Genomic DNA, 16,312 nt, shown 5'->3' on the forward strand with positions numbered 1-16,312 from the left:
GCCAGAGTGACCAGAGAAAACCCAAGCGGGACCAGGGCAACATGCAAACTCCAAACAGGAAGATTGGAAGATTTTTATTTTTTTACACCAGTTAAACTTGATTGGCATGGCTTTGAGTTGCAGACTGCAGACCCAATAACAAAAGGCTATAGAATGTGCAAAAATAAACAGAATACAGTAGACTTAATATAATTAAAACTTCAATTGTCATTGTACAAATCATGCAATGAAATTAGGTTTGCAATTCAACCTTTCTTTAAAAAAGGAGGCATTTTAAGAATAAGAGACTTTCGCATATAACAAGGTGAATTAACGTACCCATTCTCAACATTAACCCACATTAATTTGAAACACAAAGTAGAAAATATAATAGAAAACACTAACTAATGTGAGTATGAAGATACTTAGGAAAAATAGGGTAACTCTGAGTTGACAAATTGGGAATTCTTCTTTAATTACCCTCTCTCGTTTGCCCTTTGTGGGAAGTACAGCAGCTTGTCAATAGCTGTCAGATGCTGTCTTTGTCAATCAGCCCTGTAAGGCTGCTGGGGCTTCAGCAGTAACAAGAAGATCTCACAGAAACAACCTATAACTGACACAGTTCTAGATCTCTGCTCTGTAATCACTGGGGAGCCCAGCTCTCAAACTGCAGCCCCGCCACAACGGACAGATGCCCCGTGTAATTGCTTCCCATACCGCTCAACCTTTTAAAATTGATCACAGTCCATGTAAGAGGCTTAACTGCAGTGCCGATTTGGCGAGTTAGAATATTGCTTGCCAATATCGTGTTACAAAATTGTACACAGTATGTCAACCTCCTGTAATCCAATGAGCCTTGACCCATCATCACCAGGCCATTGGTTAAAAGTGTTTCTCAAACAATAGCATTTTCAGCGATATATTGCTTGATCCTATAGAAACAGCATTTTGAACGACACACAAACACCATTTTTAGTTTGACCTTCTTCATGAAAATTACAGACTACCCTTTCCTTCTTAGGAAAACTGCATTGTCCCTGCCATATCATCGACACAAAGACAAATAATAAAAACAAAACCCGGGTTCAAATCCAGGTTGGTCCACCTGTGTGGAATTTGCATGTTCTCCCCGGGTCTGCGTAGGTTTTCTCTGGGCACTCTGGTTTCCTACCACGTTCCAAAGACATGCATGGTAGGCTCATTGGACACTCTAAATTGCCCCTAGGTGTGAGTGTAAGCGTGAATGGTTGTTTGTCTTCTTGTGCCCTGCGATTGGATAGCCATTTTCCATCTATCTAGCATTTCAAAACGCGGTCATTTAAAAGTAAATACAACATTTTTATCAAGAAAGGGTAATTTGAGGTTACTACAAAACTACAATAGAGCCATTTAAGTTGGACGATGGTGTGTCAGACATCAGACTGAAATACAGAACTGGATTTACTTTTAAACCCGTTTGTAAACGTGTGTATTTTGCAGTGATTGTACAAAAAAATAGGACAGGTTGTGTGTGTGTTGTGTGATTATTATTCAGAGCTTCATCTGTCTGCCTCAGGTATATTCTGGGGTTCACTGAGAGGCCGGTGGTGTACAGAGCTTTTTGCTGCACTTTTGCTCAGCTGCTCTCTCTACTTCAGTGTCAAGGATTAGTCTGACATCTCCTGACTCTGCCTTTCAAATACGGTGGAGTCCTGCTGAAATGCTGAAAGGGTGCTCATCATGTAAAGCCAATACTCATACTGCTGATGCTCCCCATCCTTGCCTTCTGCCTATTTCAGCTCCAGTAAAAAATCCATGAGTTATCCCTTGTGGTTTTGTGGATTTGAGAGAAGGAATGTGTGGTTTTAAAGGACTACGGCTGTTGGCAGCTCTATGAAATAGTAATGGTCAGGACCATTGGAGAGAGTGGTTAGATAAGGAGTATTGTGCCATCAACTGAAATTTTCAAAAGCTTGACCAGTGTCTGTTTTTGCTAAGAGTTTGAAAGCAAGTAATGCTCTAACTCGTTCTCAATCTCAATGTGATTGCTTTGGACGCATTTTAGTGCCAGATGGTTACTCACTTCATTGACTTCATGGTTGTTGGCACCTTTACTGACTTCATATTCCAAAGGGCATCTTAATACTGAATAAATAAAATGTCCATTATTATTTATTCTCTTTTTTGTGTCAACATCGACACATCTTGGAAGTTGAACCACAAGATAGAATGTTAATAGGAAATAGAAAAAACATTTTACCTTGAGCATAAATCAATCTAAAAAATAACTAGACAGCAGAGCGAACCTGTTTCTTAACATATCAGACTATTCTACATGTATTGGTGATAAATGTGCTTCTGACAGAAGAGTACAGTTTTTCTCAAAAATCTGTACAACAATACCAGAGAAGCTGTATTTAATTAGTAGTCCTTGAGTGTTGCTAATGCAACTAAGTATTTTTTTCCTATTGTTTTCACTCATTCACTGACTCACATCTTACTGATATTTGGTAAAAATGATACCTTAAGTGAACCCTGCCATCACAATAAATTCCAGATATATTTCTTGAAAGCTCTATGAGTACACACTCCATCGCTAAAATAAGTACCGGCTAAGCTTATGTTGTCCTAACATGATAAATGACTTGATTTGAATCAGTTTTGTTTCTACGTGGTCCCCTGACTCTAGGCTTTGTCAGCCACTTGCTATGTCGCCTGTATGCAGATTTAAACATGGTCCATTCATCAGCTGCAGGTCGACTGCACGCACTCCTGTGTTAAGTCAGGTGGAAACCTTCGACTTGAGCTTGATAGGGTAGGGGAGCATTTTAGGGCCAGTGTTAAAATTAATCAGTGTAATGAGGAAATAAGTGAGTTATTGGTGCCACAATCTCTTCCTTCATTAAGAGTGATATTTATGAGTATCCAAGCAGCCAAGAGGACATTGCTGGTTTATGGAGCGTAGTTTGCCACCTTGTTCCAATTATCCTCTACATTTGAATGTGACAGGACGCGGTGCATCAATAGTTGTTGTTCAATCCGGAGAAAAGGGCAGAATGTGCAGTGGGGGCTTGGCCATGTCACACCTGTTTTGCCATTCATCACAAAAGCAATTTGTTAATTGTGCAATGAAAACACACTGGGAAAACGTGTTTTCATGTTATTACTCCAACAATAGCTGGACTGCTTAAAATGTATCACAATTCATCGAGGGAGGAATAATTTCACTTTACACGGAGCCCTAATGGATTTGTGATGACAATAAAAGAAGCAGTTGTGAATAATTAACATCTTTCCTTTGTTTTGATGATGGTGTCAGAGAATTGTACGTAATATGTAGCCTCAGATGGACAGAAAAATGTAGTCACAACAAAAAACTAATTTAATACTATGACATAAGCAAAGACTTTTCTTCAATTAAAAATAATTGTAGTAGTTTTCCTTTTGTATTTCATTTTTTCCAATTTAATATGTAAACTTGATTATTAAACAAAAAAATAATTGATGCTATACAAACTCAAATAATTACAAAGAATATGGTAATTTCAAATGATAGAATATTTTTTTGTCAACAATGCAGTCAGGAACAACGTTCTTTACAATAACATTGATATGCATCAAGTGTTACCCATGTTATGAATTTGAATTGCAGATTACAAAATGTAATTTCCTGGAGGGGATGAAATGATGGAAAAGGAAATAAATATGTTAAAATAAAGGAAACACCTATCAAAAAATAAACTATTGAATTATGAAATTACTTCTCACTTAGATGATGCCTAACATGTTTTTCATTAAAGGTTTAAAATGGAATACTTAATCCAAATGTAATTATAGTGATTTCACTCATAACAATGCACTTCTACCTGGATGGCTTGAATGGGGTGCAGTTTAATGACAAGCATCATACTTGATTATGTAGAATTTATAAGCTCCTTATGCCATCTGGATATATGCCATCATGTAAAGTGCTACAAAATTAGATAACGTAGCTGTCAGGATCAAATTTCAATGCATTGAAAGTCTTTTATGACTCATTGAGCAATATGGATCTTGGCAAAGTGAGTACATGTGCCTGCCCTCACCTCCACATTGCCTACTTTCTGTATTCTTCGCCTGCTGCCTTCCCATAAAATGCATAGCATCATGACCCTGGACACTTCCCTTTAGACTACGTTCAGATCCCAGGTTTTAATGCACATAATTAATCTCTTGTTTTATCTGATCTTTTTTTTGGTGACTGTTAACACTGCTTTTTTCCTTGAAACCCATTCAAGTATCATCCATGTGCACTATACTATATATGAAGGGAATTAAAGTAATATTAAATTGGATAGTAAATTAAATGTTAAAAAATCTAATCGGGGTGTTTCAGCAGTATGTAATTATGGGCTAACTTCCTATTTTTTGAAAAGATCATTTAAGAGTGTTCTTTAATCTAGTTCAGCCATTTCTGCTGAAAAATTATCTGTCCATAACACCCCCCACACTTTTTTTTTAATCAGTGTGATCGAGTATTTGACCACACCTCAGCACATAGCAGGGACCTGAAGTCTTAGTTTTATATCAGACATCCAAACAACTCTTGTTCAGGAGCTGAGTACTACGTTTGACCATAAAAGTCTTACTGTCTCTGTCTGGTTTTATGAAAGTTTCCCAATCATTTACCAGATTAATACATGTATAATAGTGTAGCTCTGATTGCAAATGCACCAACTGGACAAAACATTTGTTCTTTGCAAAATCACCTAGGGTAACATTGAAATTTAGTAATATTTAATTTTAATCAGACTTTTTTATTGGTCTAAGGGACAAAAGCTAATATCCAAATTAAGGACTCCAAATTACAGCCTGTTAATTTTTTTTCATTAAAGTTGTTTTTCTCTATCAGTTACTAAAATTTAGAATCTAGTAAGCATTGTTGGAAGCACTTATTGTTGTCTTTTACACGTTTAGAGGACAGTACATGTTGATGAGAAATATTTGCAATATGAATGGATTCCATTGATCTTCAATAGTTTTCTTTAGAATGTGTATCTAGGGTAGTTTTGCAAATGTGTTGAGCTAAAAGGTGCGGTAACTACTGAAATGTCAACCTCAGCTTCCATTTGGTCCTACGATTCTATCTGTCACCTTGTTTTTGCTGTGCTAGCTCTCAAGGACAACATTGACTGAGAGATGGTGAGGAGGTCAATTTGATTTTAAAGGTCACAATTGGATTCCGTGGTGAGACATAATCACTTTCAAGGTTGTTTATGCCATTGAAGAGCTTAGCTGGAGCTGTTTTCAAGTGGTTTATATATACGCACACAGAGAGATATTCTGATATACTACCAAAATATTTTGCTACCTATTGCAATGTGACGTCAATTGGATGCATATAAATTTTACAATTGTTTGGGGAAATTTTACTTCTGACAAGTACCATTTTATGTGCTCATTAAAGTATCTTCACCACAAAAAAAGCAATTTGATGATGAAAACCGGGAAGATACAATCACACTATGAGGAAATGTAAAGTATAGTCTATTTGACAAACAGCCTATTTTTACATTTGATTGTTTCCAATATGTCGTTACAGGTATCCATTCCCCTTAAGTCAATTATCTTAACAACTGAGGCGTTTACTTGCAGGTGCTACGGGGGATGTTCTGCCAGGTGCCCAACCCGCAGTGCAGGGCACCCTGCCGCACTTCATTCAGGAGCCAGAGGATGCATACATCGTCAAGAGCAATCCCATTAAACTGCGCTGTCGAGCCACACCTGCCTTGCAGATTTTCTTTAAATGCAATGGAGAATGGGTTCATCAGAACGATCACTTCTCCCATGAGTATAAGGACCTCAACAGTGGTAAGTAAGATTGAGCTGTGTGATTTCATTACAACCCCCGTAACCCTGACTGTGACTGCACAATACAAGTTGGAAAGAGAACTGCTACTCACATACCTGCAACACATTTTAAATACTAACATTTTAAATATATTACTGTGTAAACATATATATTATTAGTTAGAATCATTTTTTTACATACAGTTGTAAGGATGTCATGAGATTATGATGAATGTAATTGTATTCATCTGAAACACCTTGACTGAGGCCTTGTGCAACGATTTCTGGTATTTCTTTTTGTTATGATATTCGTTCAAAAGATAAAACATACAGGAGTATACGTTCATACATAAACAACACCAAAGTGAATAAATTTTTCTGTAGCACATTTTTTACTCTACTACCCGCAATTTATCCGGACAAAATGATGTTTAAAAAGGGTGTAGGAAGCAGTGAAACAACGAAATTAATTCAGATGTTAAGCCCTGAGGTAAGTTTGTTCTCTGTTTGAAAGCTGTGAGGAAGCCCTCTGTCTGGTACTCATGAAGTTTGCTCCATAGGAAAGTAGCTTAATTGCATCTGAAGGTTGAAGGTTTCTTGCTCTGTGTTTGTTGTGGTGTGAAATTGTTATAAGCCTGATCATAGTAAATGTGAATCTTACACTCTTTCAGTTTGAATGTGGGGGAACCTAAACTATAATTCCAGTGTATGACTGCAGTCTAGACACTAAACAGTATGTATAATAATGTATGTGTGATAATTTCAATTATATTGCAGAATCACTGAATCATTGAAAAAAACATTCCTATTGCATGTCTTATGCATTGATGAAATGATGTCTTCATCGAATAATGTGCATTAATTGACTGTGCTTCTCCAATCTTGTCCTATTCTGAATATTCTCACCATAAAGTAAAGATGAAACATGATACATTCCTTAATCTAAAGCTGCCAAGAAAACACTTAAGTGCATGCGGCGCAGTGATGTTGTTGGAGATTCCTTTATCAGCCTGTCCAAGCGAACTAAAAATTTAGGCAGCCAGGGAATGTCCTCACCATGTAGTATCTGTTTGGCATCAGCTCGCCTTATATCAGTAGAAAACACAAGACCAAAGATAAGGATAGTTTTCAGTCCAATGCTTTGTTCTAACTTAATACCCGTCAGCAACATTGCGTATTGGATTTTTCCAGCTAATCAGAGGTGGGGATCAGTGAACAATTGGAATGTTATTGATTTTAACATTGGGCCTCAATGCAACCACCAACACCTGATAGTATCTCTTATTTACCAACTAGCCTGATGACTCACTGACTACTGATAAACGGACAATGACCTTGACATATGAATATTGTGCAATCCAGTAATTATATATTTTGAACCAAAAGAATCCTACTGTGTTCTAAAAGTGTCAGGCAAAGTACAAATGCTTTTATAAATAGAAAAGCAAAAATGAAAATGGGTCTCTTCTTTTTTGCATAGCAATTTTGTTCTAAAAAAAAATCTCAAAGCCCTCCTCAACCCTCTTTCAAGTCATCATATGAAACCTGTAGAAATTGATTTATCCTCTAAAATGTAACTGATCTAATATAACATTAATTTGATTTTGCCTTTATGCATGCAGCGTGAATACAATTTAGTTGAGATTTTAGCTGCCCGCAAATTGTGAGATAACTTAGCGGATATATGCAGAGGATAAAACTAATAATCATTAAACTTTCATTTAGTCTCTAGGCTTGATGCCCAGCAAGCCCGCAGTATTATTATAATAATACCCTGCTGGAGTCTAAAGAATAATTTGAATGTCTATTTGAAACTGAAATATGCTTCATTCATCCATTTTAATGTGTCTTCATCCAATTAAAAGTGGTTGCAATGTGAAATGTGAGGTGAAAAGAAAATTAAATCACATATATAACCCACAATGTTTTTTTTTTTTTACAAATGATGATAGTGATGCACTGCCCAATAAACAAATTATTTGTGATTTACATTTTCACTGAACCGTCCATCACAAATAAGTGACATTATTTCAAATAAACCAATAGGTGCAATTTATATGAACAGGAATATCAATCTTTCACAAGAAGAGTGAGTGTTAATGTGAAGCAATATTTCTCTCAATGGGTCTTGCGATTGTCTGGCAACCGGTTCAGGGTGTTCTTCACCTCCTGCTTACAATTGACTGGCATAGGCTCCTGCACCCCCGCCACCTTTGTGATGATAACCAGGAAAATACACACGGAAAGACCCCGATTACCGCACCTTTACAGATTTGTGTCACATTGCGGATGTTTCATGTCACATAGATAAACGAGATAAAATACATGAACATTTTCCCACGGAAATAAATTTCATCCCATTTTTTTTTTGTCATTTTTTTGGACAGTTCCAAGCACGGTTATCGTAAAACCATCCATGTTTCACTTACTTAGAGAGGCTCAACGGGACATCAAGTGGGAAAGCCGACTGATCCCCAATGTGCTGGGTATACACTGACCTCCTCCCACTCAGCTGTCATTCATATGTGACACCTCTCCTGGAACTCTCCTTAATTGTTATCATCAACTCCAACTTGGGAGTGTGAGAAAAAATCAGCTTCCACGTGGCTCTATCTAGGGAAAACCCTATCCTTGTTTGTTCTAAAAGAGAAGACGGCCATGCCATTAGGACTCTTAACACTCTCCTTTATGTGGCTTTAATTGAGGTAGTTAAGCCTCCCTTTGAGTAATGTAGCTATTTAACACTTAGAGCAAACAAACATCTTTCTCCATGGAATATTATTGTTCACTATTGCCCATAGAGCATAAGGGAAGAAAAAGGGCGGGGAGGGCTTTGACCTTTCTTTCCGGCTTCTGTAGACTGTGAATGTTATCATCTGTGAACAGCAAGCAGACACAGCATCCACCTTCACAGGCTTCATCATTCTCCACATATGTGAAGGAGCTGTTGCTTTGCATAGTGTATTTAAAATATGTGTACATTGTCACACGGGGCAACTGATGACGTGAAAAACTAATGTGCATTATGCCCTGCCATCTGGCATTTTTTGAATGTTTGTATATCTTGCATGTTTGGTTTTGTAGCTTTATTGAAGAGGCTGAATTTATGCACCTACTGTGTAACATAAATACAGTATTTTTATAGTAAACATCTAGAAATAGGGTCTGTGTGTGTGTAATGATGACTCAACTGACAGAGAGATACACAACCTTCAGCCTGAGGAATTTAAAGGAACATATTTTGTTTGCACAGGCAAAGTTGGAGCTTGACAGTTGGATTTGACAAACGGGCGGCGACACCTTACCACCTTTTTAGTGACTTTGCTGCCACCACTGTTCAACTCACTTTTCCGGCAGGGCATGTACTGTATACTTCTGGCTGATACATAATGGTCTCTAAAGCCAGAATTGATGTTATCGTTGCTCTAGGGTTGCTTTGCGAGCCAGTTAATGGGGTTGTTAACCGAATATGGCCCCGACAATGCACCTCACATACGTACACAGTCCCTCATACCTCTGCTGTATACTGCTTGGAGAAATGAAGGGGTGATAAAGTGGCTTAGTTCCAGAGGTTTCATTTGGCCTGACCATAGGTTTTCTGCCAGGGATGAAGATTAGACTTAAGATATTGTTTTATTTCATTTGGTTTGATTTTATTTCGTGATTTCAGAAAGAAATGTCAGCTAGGGAAGTCTTAGTCCTTTGATAATATTCTAGCTGTATTAAATTTTAACATTCTACTATTAGTTTTTGCAGGAAACACATCATTTAAAATCTTTGGGAACGGTAGTATACATAGCTCAGCTGTCTTTCAGTGCTATTGAACAGGTGGCATTGTAACTAGATGTACGACATCCAAACACAACCTTGAAGCATTTTTACAAAAGAGTGTTCCTTCAAAAATATTTTTGAAGGAGAACTAGTGTTTGAAATTCAATAAGGCCAATGCACAATCAGCCTTGGTTACTTCAATGTTGGCAGTTTTAAATTCTGGACCAAAAGAAAAAGAAACATTTCAATAACCAATGTACAAATATAAATGAATGACTATCCAAAGTACCAATACACACCGCAGTTTTAGAGAAATTGTTTTTCTTGAAGAGGCAGTCCACTTTTATTAGCAACATCTGCCCTTAACAAATCCTATTTCAATAATCAATGTCCCCTTGCATTCTAATTGCAGTTAGCGTGTGCGAGATAGTGGCACCAATTCAAGGTGTTCCCGGGCCTGGTGCTCATTTTTGACTGGGAAAGGCCATGAGCAATACCCCCCACGCCACCCTTGAGGTGGGCAACAGACAATCCGTTCAATACATTTAAAACATGCAATAGCAGACAGACATTCAGACTCTGATTACACTTCTTGCACTGTAATCAGGCAAATGCACACTGCATTGTCAATGACTCATTAAAATAAATAGAAATATCTCCCTAAAAAAACATTTACTCACATAACATGCATCTTGATTTTTAAGCCGAGTATTATTTAGTAGCATGCCGCAATCTCAGAACATTTCCTGGAGGAGTCGGTATGCTTGTCATCATAATGAGCCTTGTTGGTGTGCTGGTACACAATGAGCCTCTTATGGAAGAAGATGCTAATGTAACATTAACAACTTTTTATGAAATTTAAATATTCAACAAATGTGTCCTCTAAAAGAAATGTAATCATGTAAACACACACATACATGCATATTGATACATATGTATATACCATGTATTCATTGATATATATATTTTTTAAACAGCATTGACATTAGTGCTAGAGTACTAAAGATTTTTCAAAGGAACCACAAAGATTGTGACTTTCACGAACAAGCAGAGTTGATGTCCCTTCAACCAGAATCCGATTTATATTCAGAATGCACACTCCACTATCGACAGAGGAATCAAAAGTCTTAAGGTCCATGTACTAAGTTAACCTGCAGTAGAATCAAGACCAAAGTGAACACACAAGTTGAGAGAACCTGAAATTCAACTCATCATTTTTTTTTCTTAACACACTAAAGGAGATTGAAAGGTTTAATTACTGATACCAACTGATTATGCCACACAGAGACAACAAACACCTTTTTTTTTAGTTCTAGTTTTGCCAATCAATTCAGGCCGAATATAAATGGTGTTATTTCCGTTTTCAAAATATATCTTTGTTGTAGGGTGTAAATGAAATGTTTAATAAGATTCGAGTTTTCATCACCACCAGACAAACTCAATTTCGCAAATTTATATAATTAGTATTGTATTATTATGAAAGTATATTGTTCTTGAATTTTACAGCAATTATATTGAAGTTATGTCTAAACTTTCCAAAGATGGACATTTTTCAAAAACATTTGTTACCTTTAACCTTCAATAATGGCATTGTGGCATTTGAAATATTAATTAACATCAATTATTTTGCTTTACCATTATTCTCGCAACACCATTATCCTCAACTCATCTACTGCAGTCCATGTTTTTCATATAATGAACACCTTTGAGACCATTGCAACGTAATGAAATCATTTCCATTACCTTGTAATCAGAAAGTCAATGCATGAATGTACTAATTCATTCATATTCCGTACCGCGCATCATTGTACGGATTGCGGGGGTTGCTGGAGCCTGTCCCAGACTACATAAAGTGTACAATGCTATATATTACATAGTATGGAGTATTATAATCTATTTTACTAAACGCTAACTTTATTTTTTCCGTCATGGTAGAAAGTTCCTTTGACGCTAATTTCCCTTCCTTTTAATGGCTTGTTTCACTACTCCTAGAATAGCTTTTGTTAACAGAGTGGTTAAGTTTATCTACGTCTTGACTCATATCAATGAATTTTATTGCTCGTTCACTAACCTCCATAAATGGTCTCAAATCTCCACTGCCTAAGTGCCGTTCTATCAAATTACCATTATTAAATGCTCCTTTTGTAACAATGTATAGTTAATTCAGCAAGAGTCTATTTTATCATGTTTTCTTAATATATTAGACATGTTTCCTGCTTCATACACAATCTCAATGTAGAAATCTGATTACCCACCTATGGATTTATCCCTTTGCCAAAGTCCATTGGTAACTTAAACAGGGAAGCCAAAAGTATTCCCAACCAGGAGAACAAAGTGAAGCAAAGGATGTCTTCCAATGTTCTCTCATGCATTTGTCAGGATGCCATTTGTCACACCTGCTCAATATTTCTGACATTCAAGAGGCTTTTCCATGTGAATACTCCCACAGGACTCCGTTTCCACACATTAGTGCTTAGATTACGCTATTAATACATCTTATTTAAAAAAAAATGATAAAAGTTAACCAATCTTAGATGTTATTGGTTAGAATTAGTAAAATAAGATAATTTGGGGATGTTATAAATGAACACGTCAAGTAGTTACTCTAATGAGCATTGTCAACACTGTTCTGACAATAAACAAATATGGATGACAGACGCCACAATAGCAGCACTCAGCTTTGTATTTCCCAAAAGCCACCTGTCAACACACATCGTTTCAACTTAAGGCATATGTTGATGCGTTTCAAAGCTTGCTGCCTCTCTCTCCCACAATGCCGTCAGTGTTTCCTTTCACTCTTTATTATCTTAAATAGAGGTTTGGGCTTTTACTCCATCATTGAAAGTCATTAATTATATTCTCTACTGCCTCTCTACCCACACATAGACACTGTCACTTGTTACCTTTCTCCTGCTGCTTGAAAAATTAGGAATTATGTTTTATGTCTACTTCTGTACTTGGGCTGTGGCAGCCACAACTAGATAAAAAAAAAGTATGGCGCCTTGATGAATATGATGTTTTATACAATGATATACATGCAACATCAATAATTTGAGTACTTTCATGACATTCAGGGCATCATTTCCTATACTTATGCAAATAACTGTCTTCATTAAATAATGACATACATCTCAAAGTCGTAAATGTTTCACATTCAGAAAGCCAACTTTAAAAGGTGATTGTAGCCTATTCCTGCCAATTATGGGCCCTAAATTGTTTTTTTAAACAAAGTTTTGTCTTGCGTTTTTAAAATATTTGCCATGTCTCTGATTATAAAGACATAGTCAGCACATACGTATACTTTTTGATAAGATAAGATGTTCAAATATTTCACTGGATGAAGAAGTATAGTCTTTGAAGTCTTGCAGTCCACATTTTTATCAAAATAATATTTTAATGGTAAATTTAAGCTCACTATTGAGAACTCATCTCACCTTCTTGATAAACGACAACTCTGCCAGCAGCAACTGGAAGAAAAACTGAAACGATTTGCCAATCCAATTCTCTTCTTTTCACAGGTCTAAAGGTGCGGGAGGTGATGATCAACGTGTCTCGACAGCAAGTAGAGGATTTTCATGGCCCAGAGGACTACTGGTGTCTTTGTGTGGCCTGGAGTCACTTGGGTACCTCCAAAAGTCGCAAGGCTGCTGTCCGCATCGCATGTAAGTATTGATTGCTATATGATTCCTATGTTGCAACTATACTGCATTACTTAATAGAAATACGTGTAAATAATTCCTTTTTCTAAAACCATCTTGTTGAGGGCAGGCAGCAAGAATATGTTTTACTCAGAGTTCGCCTTTCAACTAACTACTCCTGACAACCAGTTCCTTTTGGTATTAATAAGTTATATGTATTCCTTCTCATCCATATTAATCCACTTGTTTATCTGTGCATCACTTAACACCCATGTTTGTAGCAGTTTTTGTTATTTTAATGTTTTGGAGTATTTTCTTCGAACAGGGATTTTGGGGGGGAACAAGCTCAACCTAGTTTTTAAAAGAGAGTTATGTGTTTTCACACTAATGTTTTTTTAATTAAATTTTATGAAATGTAATCTTAGAATGCCTGTTCGGGTTTTTGTTATTATTGTCTTTGGTCTTAGTCACTTTTGAAAATATGAAACTGCATGAATGCCTTTAAAAAACGTATTTGGTGCTGAAAGTTAGTTTGCAAATGCAGGCTTTTCTTTAAGTTTGAGTAAAAAGTTATTTTGGATTATTCTATCCATTGTGTCCTTTAAGCAACCTTGTAAACAGATCTCCTAGTTCAAGGTCATGGAATTAACTACTACATATACATAGGTTTTGAAGGTCAGAGCATGCAAGAACAGACAAACGGCGACCATTTTGAGCCGGACAGGATTGATGCAAAGATGACGGTCACACTTGACACCTGACAGTCTCATCTTATCTTTCCTCACAGACCTGAGAAAAAACTTTGAGCAGGACCCCCAGGGGAAGGAAGTGCCAATCAATTGGATGATCGTTCTGCACTGTCGCCCTCCGGAGGGAGTGCCTGTGGCAGAGGTATTGTGGACACTCCTCTTTCCTTCTCCTGAAAAACGAGAAGCAAATACTCCCTCAGAGCATGATGATGTGAATAAAGTGGCTTGCGTTATTCATCATGATTAAACTCCGAAAGCCGGACAGTCGATGGCAACGTCTTTTCTACTTCCGCTGACCTTTAGGAGATTGATATGTTTGTTTGAAACCACTGACACCAGCACTTTAAATAAAAGGGTTTGTTCCATATAGCATTGAGTAAGTAAAGATAACAGAATGATGGTCCAGTCCTAAATAAGTTTCCTAATAATTTAGTTATTTTTTTATTTATATATTTATTACTTTACTTTAATAACCTTTGATGTTCTTTTATAATCTGGACCTAATTTGATTTAGAAATGCCAAGGATGCTCTTTATCAACCTATTCTAGTTTGTCACATGTGAATAAGCTTTGCTCTATACATATGGATTGAAAACAGACTAAAACCGATAGCTGTTAACAAATAGCATCAAAATGAAACAATGTCCTTGCTCTTCTTTCTCCATGGTTTGTCAGCGCCACTCATCAAATATTATGCCAATTTTTGTGATAAAAGTATTATAGTAAACCCCAGAAAAGGTATACATTGCTAACGTGTATTTCTATCTATTCTTTGGGGCTTGACAATTTTCGGTCAGGAACAAGGGAATGTGCACGTTGTGTACTTTTGGACAGTCAGTTTGAGAAAAAAAATGAGCCTAAATTTGGTCAAAACCTGCTATTTCCTTCAGAATAAGATGAAGGAATTTCTAACCTCGTCTGGTTTTGGCTGACTTTTGCATTATTGCTGTGCATGTCTTGAATGTACCAATGAGCAACATCGTCACCTCTCCTCACATTAGTCTAAAACATAAATGCAATGCCATTTTTTTATATTGATGTTTGTCCTCGACACTACCTTGTATAAATGATTTAACATGGAAATTTCCAATGGTACTAATGCCATCTCACTGCTACCAAATCCACTGTGTGGACAAAAATAGATTAGATTCCTATAGAGCACAATCACAACCTCATATGCAAGCCCAATACAAGTCTGTCCAGCCACAAGAGATAGGAGTGAATAATGTAAAGTCCAATATTCTCAGGCCAGTCAATTTTAGCGCAACTGGTTCCATTAAATATTGAGACGGTGATGAGTGTGGTAGTATCAGGCTAGATTGCTGCTACAGGGGGACAGCTACACAACAGAGATCCAATACAAATAAAGCTTGTGGTTAGGAAATTAGGAGCTTTTGTCATGAAAGCTCTTCTACATTCTAAATGGTGTCAGGGTAAACAATTCACTTTTCCAGCAGTCAGTATAATTTGAGATTTGCATGTGCGGCATTAGATTTGTGGCTTACTTATAATTTTATTTTTTTGTTAGAGAGCTGAAACGCAACCCTGTAACCCAACCCTCACTCCAGAAGGAAGTCAGGCACAACTCAAAGCATATCTTTTAGCTTTTGGAGAAAGGAGTACACTGCAAACCAATATAATGAGATTCCTTTGAGGTGTATCTCTGAAAATAAGTGTGAACTGAACACCTAAATGAGAATATATATATATTTTTTAATCCAAGATGAATCCTCATCTTCGGAAGTTTCTCTGCCAAGAAAAATCAAATGCACAATCTTGATCTCTGGCATACACTGTTGTTTGTTAAATTTGGCAAATAAATTGCCATGATCGTCCCAAATAGTTTGTTGAAATACCTCATAGTGTCCCTTATTACATCTACCTCACTCGGGCGCAATCATTTCCCCTCAATTTTTATAATTATCTTGTTATTTGCCCATTATTGGCTCCATCGATAATACTAGCCATTCTTGCATTGGAGGATCAGACCAAGCAAACAGTACAAATCCTCCACTCTGGGATTCTTGTTTTTTAGCGCTGGTGAGATACAATGAGGGAGCAATGTAGTTTACCATGCCTCAGAAGGGAGGAGAACTGACATTGGGAAACCAACAGGGGAGCCGGATCGCTGATGCAAGCCGACTTTGTGTTTCTCTCCATATCCATTCTGATTAACCCCAAGAATGCAGTGGCACCACTGAGGCACAGATAGCTCCAGTGACGCTATACCTGCCGCTATCCGGCTTAGTGCTTATACGCTGAGCCATAAAGCACCTGCAAGCCTTTCTGTGTTTGTGAACTCAATGGCTATACATGTTGAGTGGGTTCTGGGAAAATCCACCAAGTGGATTAGATCTGTATCCTCAG

General features: G+C 37.1%; 1 protein-coding gene across 2 annotated transcripts in view; it reads left to right on the forward strand.

Annotated features, from left to right (window-relative positions):
* LOC144195788 (netrin receptor UNC5D-like) overlaps window positions 1-16,312 on the forward strand; it is a 75,993-nt gene that overhangs the window by 31,459 nt on the left and 28,222 nt on the right. For both annotated transcript variants that reach the window (XM_077715634.1, XM_077715633.1), the window contains 3 exons: window positions 5,593-5,808; window positions 13,077-13,220; window positions 13,984-14,087. In XM_077715634.1, the coding sequence (XP_077571760.1) occupies window positions 5,593-5,808; window positions 13,077-13,220; window positions 13,984-14,087 (464 nt within the window). The remainder of the gene's footprint in view (window positions 1-5,592; window positions 5,809-13,076; window positions 13,221-13,983; window positions 14,088-16,312) is intronic.

The sequence above is a fragment of the Stigmatopora nigra genome, chromosome 4 (genome assembly GCF_051989575.1).
Source record: "Stigmatopora nigra isolate UIUO_SnigA chromosome 4, RoL_Snig_1.1, whole genome shotgun sequence".
Taxonomy (NCBI): Eukaryota; Metazoa; Chordata; class Actinopteri; order Syngnathiformes; family Syngnathidae; genus Stigmatopora; species Stigmatopora nigra.